The sequence below is a fragment of the Anopheles merus genome, chromosome 2L, assembly GCF_017562075.2.
Source record: "Anopheles merus strain MAF chromosome 2L, AmerM5.1, whole genome shotgun sequence".
Classification (NCBI taxonomy): domain Eukaryota; kingdom Metazoa; phylum Arthropoda; class Insecta; order Diptera; family Culicidae; genus Anopheles; species Anopheles merus.
In genome coordinates this window covers 46,257,519-46,268,994 of record NC_054083.1, presented here as the reverse complement: position 1 = coordinate 46,268,994, position 11,476 = coordinate 46,257,519, and the positions used below count along the sequence as shown (strand labels likewise).

The 11,476-nt window shown below is 45.7% G+C and overlaps 1 protein-coding gene across 1 annotated transcript; it reads right to left on the bottom strand.

Annotated features, from left to right (window-relative positions):
• Positions 1 to 6,539: 6,539 nt before the first annotated feature.
• On the bottom strand, positions 6,540 to 8,906 carry LOC121594455. The gene is made up of 4 exons (XM_041917721.1): positions 8,363 to 8,906; positions 7,851 to 8,293; positions 7,368 to 7,782; positions 6,540 to 7,302 (listed from the first exon to the last, which is right to left on the bottom strand). Exons 1-4 carry the CDS (start codon positions 8,759 to 8,761, stop codon positions 6,994 to 6,996), a joined length of 1,566 nt encoding a protein of 521 aa, XP_041773655.1. The 5' UTR covers positions 8,762 to 8,906; the 3' UTR covers positions 6,540 to 6,993.
• Between the last annotated feature and the right edge of the window lie 2,570 nt (positions 8,907 to 11,476).

Below are 11,476 nucleotides of genomic sequence, written 5' to 3'. Positions count from 1 at the left end.
AAATTTTGATTGTAATTTAGCAAAATTTCTATAAATAACAACCAATAAAAACATTAATTTACACAGGATAAAGTGCTGCAATTGGATTATTTGTAATATCTTTCTTCTAGCCAATTTATTTGGAGCTCTCTTGATGAAGCTATTCAACCCGAAAAAAAGTTAAAAACTTCTACTCATACAAATGAACCATACACTCTCAATAAAGCCACTGAACCATTCTCAAACTGTGGTTTAATCCGCCATGTCTGTAAACTTTCAAAGGACAAGAAACAAAAAAAAAAAACAAGACATCCCCACAAAAGCGTAATTTTGGATAGGAAAAACAACCTACAGCTAAATTAACCACAAAGGCACCACCATACTCGTCACACTAAAACCACACACACACTCTCTCGCATATACCATTTCATATATGTACATTCACGACAGGAAAGAACCAGCATCAAACCCAGCCCAGCATCAGCCAAATTGAGTTTGCTACAAATTACACTGATTTCAATTTTTGTGCCCGCATAACTTTTCGACCGCTCAGAATAAGAGAGCCGGCGCATGTCGCCTACGCCGCCAACGATCGCTTCAACAGCGCTCCACGGGCGTCAACGGGTTGGGTAGCCGGCTAAGGCAAACCTAAGAGAAAGGAGTGGGAAAATCTGTCAAATTTACATGTGAATAAAGGAGGCTGGCAGCATGCACTGGAAGGCAGTGGATGGGAAAAGTTTCCACTCCACGAAAGCGCACGAAAAGTGCGCACGTAACACGCGTGAATGGTGGTTACCATGGCAAATCACGGCAGCAGAAAATCCTTTCCCGACCGCAGCGCACCAGATCGTTGAGCTGCCGGCGGAGGATCCTGGCGGGCAAGCTGAGCGACGGGCAACAAATAGGAGGCGTTGTTGTGAGTTGTGAAATACGATCAAAGGAATGGCCGCGGGCTCGACAAGAGGGGATGAGAAATTACGTTAATGCATGTTATTCATCGCATACTTCATCCCTCGTATGGTATTTTACACACCCGTGGCCAAAGATCCGCGCGGTAAAGGATGAACACTGCGCGGGGTTTCGTCTCGAAATCGTAGCTTCCGGATGATCCGTACCTTCCAGGACCACGGCGCAACCGTAAAGCGCACAGTGGGCAGCATATTAAATGTAAATTTTCACCAAGCACCAAGCGGAGAAAAGTGGAAAATTTGGGACACCAAATCCTCAAGGGAGTGGAAAGATCCCACACATGCCTGTCCCGAGCAGACGCAGAGAGAGAGAGAGATAGAGAGAGAGAGAGAGAGAGAGAGAGAGAGAGCGAAGGGAAAAAGTTACTGCGGACGATTTTTCCTGATCTAATTTCGGTCAACTGAATGGGCAATGGGTTTAGAGTTGATCCTTTTTTTTCCTCCGCTGTTGTTGTTGTGTTCATCGTGTTCGCGCGCTGTTTGCGGCGTGCTCGCCTACAACGGGCTAGTAATAGCGCCCCGGTCGTGACACAAACTTTTCCCTCCTGCCTCAACTCCACCATGACACGCGCGCTGTGGTGAAATGAATTTTAATTTAGGCCAATTTTTAGCCAGGAAGCCAGGCACATTTTTTATTCGGCTCCCGGGCGTCGATGCCTTGGCCGCGGAGTGTCCCCCTCCCGTAAACCGCTGCCACCATCGCAGCATGATAATGTTCGGAAGGATCCTTTTGGGCAGCCGGGTTGTCACTACGTCGCCTATTTTGGTAGGGGTAGGGTGGGCGGTTGTAAGTTATGTTGCTGCCCTCATGTCGGTCGGGACGCCTGTCGAGATATTTTGCTTCATATTAAGCTCAATTTAAACTTTGTTATGTAAATGTTTTGGTGTTTTTTTTCTTTCTCTTTTTCTACATTCCACTGTGCTGTTCACGAGGGTTGAATATGATTTGAGGAGGAGTGATATGAGGGGAGGGGGGGGGGAAACTGTCACCCACAAACCATACACGCCTTCCACCATGCGAGTAGCGAAGCCCGGTCAGCAAACCATGCGCACCCGTAGGCTGTTTTCAACTTAAACCGTTTGACGGTGAAACCGGGGGATATTGTGTGCTCACATTTAACGGTCACAATTTGGCGCGCTCGTGTATATGTGTTGGTGTGTGTGTACGATAAACCGTGACAAGGGATTAGTGGTATCGTGAGGCGGGTTTTGCAAACCATCCCTTCGGCCAGGTATTCGGCTTTCTTCAAGTTGTACGGGGGCGAAAGGATTTCCTAGGAAGCTGCAGGGAAGCTAGTCTGAATTGATATTTATAACATTGTGTTTGTCGCCCAATGGTTCGAATGAAGGTGGGTAGAAAAAAAAAACAAAATGGGGAGATTTGTTGTCCATTGAAATATTTCTTCTGAGATTACTGTAGGTACGGACGGTAGATTCGTAGTTTTCGAGAAGGTTGTACTTTAAAGGGAACAATTATAGACGCTTAAAATAAACGTCATTCGGTTTTAAGGTCCATAGAACGATTGAATGAAGTAATTTCTGAAAATAAGCGGCTGGAACAAAAAATTTAAAACATTCAAGCGAACATCCCTCCTGGGTTTCTTACAGAGCGCCTTAAAGTAGGCAATACATGAATGAATAAAGCTCTCAAACTTGTTTTTAGTTTTGATTTCCTAAGAATTCCCTAATTCCATGCCAAATAAGTTTTTTTTAACTTTCCAGAACATATAGTCGCTAAAACATCATGGAATTATGCAGAAAAGGTTGATAAAAAAGTCACATTGCATTCATTTAGGCGCATGGTGTACTTCACATGACCTATTTACATACCTTTAGGCGTGTGACGTATGAATTATTGGGAGCAAAATACTTTGCATTCATCAAGTCTTTACTTATTTTCTAACATGAATTGTTCGTTTTATTTGATTTGTGAAGAAGCAATTGTAAGATAATTAAATTAAACGTAATTTTAGATGGATTTGGAAGGGAAGAAATTAGAAAATAAAAACCCCTTAAAATGTCTATCTATTAGAACAAGTTCTCTTGGTATCCTTAACAGTGCTTGCGAAATTGTTACTACTGCCCTTGTTGACTACCATACCTACAGGTAATAAAAAAAATCCTACTCAATAGAATCATCTGCGGGAAGTAAGCAGAGCACCTTTAATAGCCCTTAAAAATGGTTTACCATCCCTATTCGGAGGCCATATGGTGTGGGGGTATTCATTGAAATTAACGGCACACTTTTAAGACAGGTTTGTTACTGCACGTTAGTAAATAAAGAAACGTTCAATATACAGCCAGGACGACGTGCAATAACTCACCCCCCCAGCCATACAAACAACCGTATCAGCACGAAAATATCACCTCGTAAACATTGCGTATCGTGTTCATTTGGTTTTAAAACTTCCAGCTTCATATTCTCTGCCACCCGACAATGACCCGTTAAAATTTGTGAAGCATTTAAAAGGCACAGAGAGGGGAATGTTTTGCTTGTAAAGAATCTGTTTTTTTTTTTTTTTATTTCCAGTAATCTTACATCGCTCAAATGGGCTCGTTTTTTTTCGCCATCGCGCAACACAACATTCTAAGCGTCAATGCATCTCGCAGGAAATGTGGCACATAATTCCCCCTTTCTCGTCCTTCTAATACCATGCGCTTCTCCCCAGCAAACATCCGTATGAAAAGGATCATAAAAGCGTGCGAGATACACTGGGCGAGATATGGGCATGCTCCAATCAAAAGTGCTGCGTTAATGAAGGCACAGAAGCTACGGTTAACCGGAGCTGTGCACCATGGAGCGAGCGGGAAATGGCTGACCGGGCGTGGTAATGCCACACCTAGGCTGCGTAATTTCTAGCGCACGTTTATCATCACTGCCGAACAACAATACCGCACTGCCCGCACAAATCACTTGATTGATCACGACGGTCGTGGCAATTTGGTTGCGCCGGAATTGTAGGTTAACGTCGCCGTAGTGAAGCAGTCAATTTGCACCTGCTTCAATGGGTCTTCAAAGTGAATAACCGGGCCGTAATTGAATGGTTGCGGTAGTGATGATGATCATCCACGATAAAAAACACAACAACAGGGAAGCACTTTAATGTTTGTACATGTTGCCCCGGGGATGAATGTGTCCAATGTTAAAGTATCTATGAGTAACGCGTAGCATACTGCAAATCGGACAAACCCTTGTACCCTTATGATCCGATTTGCGGTGCTTTTCATCACATCAAAGCCTCTGTGTGTAATGCTCTGGTCTGCTTAGTACCGATGCCCGTGTCTCGAATCGTTTCCAATTTCCGAGAATCAAATGCGAACCCAAGTCAAGCTTGTGATGGGCTTACCGGTTCCTTTTTCTTTCCACGATATCATATGTTTGCTCATGTAGCCACTATTTGTTTATTGCAAAAATATTTCTCTCTCCCCATTGCGCCCGATGGTGGGAATACCGGTGGAGCCGGCCAGTGCTTTCAGCATTCGATGAGAGACGTTGAGCCGATTGAAGCTGTTCGTGTGTATGTGTGTGTTTGAGTGTGTGTTTTTATTTATACAATTTATGATTCTACCTTGCTAGACGATGGTCTGCGTTGCTTCGTTGAAAAGTAAGCGATCGCACTTTATCGGAAGTGGCACTGGCTGCAAACGAGCCCTGAAACACAGTCACAGATGGTACGGGTGTGGTTCAAAGTTTCCTTTTTTTTTAAGCTGGTTCCCTACAAGACCTCTCGGTATTCCCCGTGCTGTTGGAGGAAAAGGAAAAAAATCCATACCAATGGAAAATATTTCCGTACCTCAGACACAGGCATACATCCTTGAAAGGGAATGAAGCTATTATTCATTCGGTAGACCAATTCATTTCATGAATAATTTATACAGCTTTCTTCAATGGCCACAATATTTTCTCAGCCAGCAGTGGGATGATTCAATCGATTTACCAATCGGAAGCTAACCTCAAAGCCGGATGATTCTTTCTTGAATGCAGCTTCGATCATGATTTCATCAGTGTAAAGTAGATCGTGTGCGTTGGGTTTTATGTTTCACCTTTAAGATTGTTACTGAAATTGAGCGCAACAGTTAATTGAAACGTATTAAGGCCGGAAGACATTGTTCGTACTAGCTAGTGTAATTTGAATTTTCACTAGCGCATCTGGCGGCGGCTCTGATGGAAGCTTTTTTTAGTCATCGAGGGAATGCCGGATGTAATCGTGCCGGATCTCAAAATAAATTATTATTTTCATCGTTTTTCGATGCAAAAATGGATGCAATGCGTGGAGAACAAGTGTATCTACCTTTTAGAAAATAATTCTGGTTCGATTTAAGTAAACAACATGGAAAAATAACAAATTTTCTGAAGCGGCTTCAAATTGTTTAGCAAAATGCTTCAGTCAGCCGCCGCCAGATGCGCTAGTGAAAATTTAAATTACGCTAGCGTGTACAATGTCTCCCGGCCTTAATATTTCTTGTTATTTTTTTTTTTAATAATTGAACAAGACGAAACCTGTATAGCTGTAAAATTGCAGAAAATATGATGACTTTTCATTAGAAGCAGCTGGACTACAACAGCACAGACAAATTAATGACATTAAAGCTTTCATTCCAGTCTGCATTCATTTAACTACCACACTGAGGCTCAGTATTATAGAAAAAGCAAAAACAGGTCATTTGTTTGTGTTTCCAATATGAATGATTGAATGGGAAATGTGATTGAAAGTAAACAAAGAAATAGGTTCATTTTTCGTGTTTTCCTGTGAGAGCGCTTAGAAAGGAAAAACAACAGGTCACGTGTCACAAATACTGCCATTCGAGCTCAAATTCAAGGCCACGCCAACGCTTCTGCCTTCTGGCACCCATCTCAGCCGCGAATCATTTGCCTGCGCGTCTAACACCGGCACACAAAAAAACGATACGCACCAAAAGCAACGCGTGCGGCGGGAAAAGCTCGCGCTGGCGGTGCATAAATTATCGATGCAAATATTTCACTGTCAAATTTTGGATTTAATGAGCGCATTATTAGTGGAAGCATTATATTTTACGCTTATCTTACAGCTTGGCCACTTCCATTCCTCCCTTTTATACTGCGACAGGCAAAAACCGGCGACACCGCGTGGATCGAATCGGATGGAGAAAGTTTTTGTTTGGCTTTGTTTGTCTCGTCCGTCGTTTTTGTTTATAAAGCGACCATACACTCGGATACGAAAGAGATGTGCGCCACGCTTTAAAACACCATGATACGGGCAACGGTGACAACACTAAGTTTGCATTGTTAGATTCATGACCAAAGATAGAGACACTTCGACCGTTCCTTGTACCAGTACCCGGGCACAATGGTAAGAAAAAGGTTCTGTTCCCCTCCGTAGCAGCGGCAGCAATGGTTGACACCGAATTTACAATGAGCAGACACAGCGTGTGTGTGTGTGTGTGTGTGTGTGTGTGTGTGTGTGTGTGTGTGTGTGTGTGTGTGTGTGTGTGTGTGTGTGTGTGTGTGTGTGTGTGTGTGTGTGTGTGTGTGTGTGTGTGTGTGTGTGTGTGTGTGTGTGTGTGTGAGTGTGGGGGGAAATCCTGGCTTTTCGGAATAATAACAATGTGTAATTTGCATCCCGGACTGGCTGGCGACGGTGACACCGACCGTACCAGCCACCAGTTGACAAAGCAGCTCATATATTTCATAACTCGCGGTCTCTCCTGTCGCCCCCCCGGGCACACGATGTGTGGCCGGCTCCTAATCCAGTCCATAAATTGTCACCATCGCCGCTTCCTTTCCTCTCATCCCGCACGCGAGGATGGCACGTATCATTTCCTTGGGAGCGTGCGCCGGCCCAAAACCGGCGCCAACAACGGCTCCACAGAAGAAGGTGCGCTCGTCGGAGCGGTACATCATATTCATACCGACCAGCGGCGGCGTGTAAAGGTATTGAATAATTTGTTTTGAATAATTTGCCAAGCAACACCCGGTTCCGGTACCGACATTTGAATTATTCAAATGATGCTCTTATTGGTCGCTGGTGAGTGTAAGGGAATTGTTTGTTTTCCGTGCAGGGGAGGTTTATGATTGCACCGGAAAGACTTGTCGCTCGAGCTGAAACATGCTCGCAGGAGATCGCACCATTGGCGGAGTTGCCACTTTCCCGTCCGATCGTCGCAATTTATCTCTTTTAGTTGCATTTTTCCGAAGAATCTTCCCGATCCTGGCCCGTACGCGCTCCGTCAATCCACAGCCACGCACCTGCACCGCCTCAATGCGGTTGTTTTCGAGCAAAACTTGCACCAACTTGTCGCCACCCTCGGGACTAATCGGTACACAGTTGAGCGAAACCTTCCGCAGCGTCTCGTGGAAGCTGAGCAGTTGTATAACCTGCGGCGCCAAAATGGGAAACTTATATTGAAGGTGGGGGACTTCCAAACACCGAACACACCTACCCGAAACGATCCCTCCACGCCCAGTGGGCAGCCGGTAAAGTTAAGCTCGCTCAGTTGCGCTCGACCTTTAATGGCACCGCCAAGAATTAGCACGCCCGCCTCACCGATCGGGTTGTAGGAAAGGTTCAGCTTGTCCAGCGTGCCCTGGTAGATGCTCAGCCCGGGGCAAAGCTGATCGAGCTCGGGCGCACCGAGCCGATTGTTGGAGAGGTCGAGCCTGCTAAGCGTTGGGCCGAAGCGGCTCAGGAAGCGTCCTAAAGGGCCGCCGCAACCTTCGCCTAGATGGCAGTGTGTGAGGCGTATCGTTTCCAGGCCGAGGGGCGTCAGCGATTCCAGCAGAGCTTTCAGTTTCGGTGCATTGAGCCGTGTGTGGGAGAGGTTAATTTTTTTCAATTTTACCAACTTTTGAAGTCCCCTGAAAGATGGGACACAAACATGGAATTTTTCTCCGTAAAGAAGGTTTCATTGTGTGGTAACACTTACATTCCAAGCTGCTCGATGTCCGTTTGGGAACAGTGAGAGTAACGGGTTTCGTACGCCTTGTTCCAATGCTTCACACCAAACACCAACGACAGGGAGGTCAAATTTACGAGATGCCCCAGCACCGCCAGTGACCCATGGTGACAGAGATCGGCCGGAGCATTGCGAATCGTGTACGCTTCGTAGTCTTCCAGCGGTTCTACCAGCGCATACGGGCGCAACTGCTGCACGACCAGATTGTTCACGAACGGTGCCGCCCGTTTGATTGTGTCCTCCAAACCCTCCAGCTCCCAGTACACCGGATCCTGCTGTTCAATCATGCGGGCCAGCTTGAGCTCGACTCCGTGCTGCTTCCAGAACCGGCGCGGTGTAAGATGATCGTGCTCGTAGTAAGAAAGTGGTTTATCGGCGTAACACCAAACCACCCGTCGCCAGTAAGTTTCGCTCTGCAAACAGACACAATACGTTCATCTACTCCACCTTTATTGGTGCTTTTTATTCCCTTTTTAACTTACCTCAAGGTCAACAATCTTCAGCAGCGGAAGCTCGGTGCTCAGCAGACATCCAAAGTCACGCACCTGGCAGCAGCTGAGTGCCGCCGGCTCCGGACCACCGTCGTACCGGGCGACCAGAAACTGCACCACAATCGTGGACAATCTCGGCGGCACGACACCTTCACCGTGGTCGTTTATCACGGGCCGGGCGAGTGCGTCAAACCGGCGACACTGGTTCACACCCCCGAAGCTGACCAACTCCACGTACAGCTTGCGGGTGGTTTCACTCGCGAGCTGTTGCGTCTGCCAGGACGGTGCCCACGTGCGAAGGGCATTGGAAAGCTGCCGGTCGAACGGTACCAACAGGCGGGGCAGCTGCCTCCAGGCCGCTGACAGCTGCAGCAGATTTGTGTCCGACATTTTGTGGAAGGGTTTTGTTGGCACTCTCACTTTTTCTTTTTGGGTGTTGAAGGTGGAAAAGCTTGATGGAGGGGGATGTGTTTAGATTTTGTTGTACAGGAGCATGCCTGCTGAACTGTCAAATTCCTGAATGCAAAGAGATGAAAAGCGAAGGTTACTATGACAGAGATAGGATTTTGTTAAAAACTGTATAAAAATGAACTAAACGGATTAAAGTTTCAGATTGACGCAATGGGGATGATGATCCCAGGAAAAAGTGCACCAAAGTTTGTTTATTTTTTGCTAAACTCCTGAAATTCATAATCTGTCCACCATCAGTCCGATGAACCTCAGTTTCGCGTAGTACAATACGCATATTCTGCGCAAGGATCAATTCATCTCTTTTAGCGACACCATTCGCCACTCAAACCAAGCTCTGCCCTCTGCCCTCTGCCCTCTCACACAGAGGTCAACGTTATCCAGTGGAGGAGAGTTAATTTTAAAGCATATTTTTATGATGGTCATAAAGCAAACTTTGTGTTGTGGTTGTTGCTGCCTGTTGTTGCCCTGCGTCGTAAAGTGCGAGATTTTTTAATTAATTTTTCAATTTCACCATCACCATCAAGAATGTGGTGAGGAGGAGGATGTGGTGATTGGGAAACGGCACGTGAACGAACGCTTCGGCAGGAGCACTGTGAGTTGCATTGAACCGTTTTGCGCTTGGTCCATGGAGGTGATGATGAGAATGAACATGTTGTGATGCTTTGCGATGGGAATGGAATTATAGAAAAAAGAGGTTTTATTAAGAAAAGTATTGGAAGGGACGTTGAATGTAAATTAAAATATGAATGGTAACATTAAATTATTATTTTTAAAACAGTTCAAATGTAGAGTTAAGGAAATATTTCTATAAATGTGTATGATTAGTAGGATAGTGCTTTAGTACATAGTAGACTAATTATCCACTAGAGGGCGCTGTGATTGTACATTGAGGCAATCCGAAATGTCTCGCATTAGTAAGATTGACTAATTAAAGACTTATTTAGTCAGAATTAAATAAAATGCAAATAAAAACCTTTGAACAATACAAAACAAGGACGAAAATTAGTCATTTTGTGTACCCAGTACTCATAACAGCTTGCTTCATTTTCCGCTGTGCACTTGGCAAAAATGGTTATTTATTTGACTTTTATCCTTACTCCTAGCACTAGGTATACAGCACTCCTTCCCAGTTTGCTACCACTTAGTAAGCGTGAAATTTATTTAGCTTATTGCAGAAGAAGCACAAGCTGCTGGCTACTCTTCGGAAGGTTTTCCATCCCGGCACCTACCAGTGCTGCACCTTTTTGGCTTATGTTTTTCTTGAGTTACGGCAGCGCAAAATGGCATCCCGCTCCATCCTTGTACCATAATAGAAACGATGATTCAACAAATGATTTCTGGCTGACGGCAAAACGACTGCATCAGCAGCGGCAAGCGCGTGCCGGACACAGTGCCGTGATCATCGTCACCACCACCACCACCGTCGTGTACGACAGGTAAGTGGGTAGTGATGATAACGAAAGGTTCTTCTTTCACCAGCGGACCTGCAAAGCTTGCCTTAAAACGATGATGCTACGGCGTTTGCTGCTGAGCGGTGCAAATTCTCTTGCAGCGCAAGCGAATGATTCACACACCACCGTCACATTCCCCTTGCTAACGGTCGAGATTAATTGAGATGTACATACCTGTTCGTGCCGGCGAAAAGAGTCATCTCGCTGATGCTGCTACAACAACCATTAGAGGCGGCTGGCCCCACGGGAAAACAAACCATCCCGGAATGGAATAAATCAGGACGTGGCTGTGGCGGAGCACCATTCCAGCCTACCATCCCGCAAGGGATTAGTAGTACCCTGCCGGGGGGGTCTTTGCGGGTGAAGTGGTGCCGTCGGGGGTAAGTGGCCGTCGTGAGATGGCCAGAAATTATCACGAGCAGTCTTGAGAAGTTAAGATCACACTTAAGCAAATCTGTTGCCATCGTCGTAACTCCTTTTTACCCACGCCCCGGGGTCTGTGAAGCTTTCAGGGGCGTCTGACGTCTAGCTAGGACGCCAGTTTTGACGCTAATGTTTACCGTTTTAAATGCAGCCAAATGGCGCACCGGGAGCAGTGTAAGGTCGGTGGCAGCACTCTTCGTTTCGAGTCACTCTAGGGGCGCTTCATGTGCCTGTGTTGTAGCGAATTGGAAGCGTCTATCGGCTAGGCGTCGTAGGCAATGCTGTCTTTACAAACCGTTGGCAAAACCGTAGCAGAGTGTGCACTAACCGTAGTTAGGGAGGTGCAAACGCGATGCCTCCACTGGAACGGGCACTTGAAACGCAAAATATTGTAATTTATGAACACAATTATTATGGATTATAATCATTATCCGGGTGAATATAAAATGAAGAGTAATGATGATGATGATGATGATGATGATGATGGTAGTAGTGTTGTTGCTCGCCGGCACTTTATTTAGCATTCAGCGCACTGGAAGCAAGTTTAGAGATCTTTTACCCCTAGCCTTGATGATCCCGTTTCCATTTTTGTTGAAGTGGATACTGTCCCGGAAAATCACTGCTTTTCATTTTCCATTCATTTTCCATTTTCCATCCAAATATCACCCTTGGGCAGGATAGTAGTACAACACTTGTGCGCTCATTACGTACCGTACGGCCAGGTTCGGGAGTGATCAGCGTGACGAAGCGGAAGAGTGGA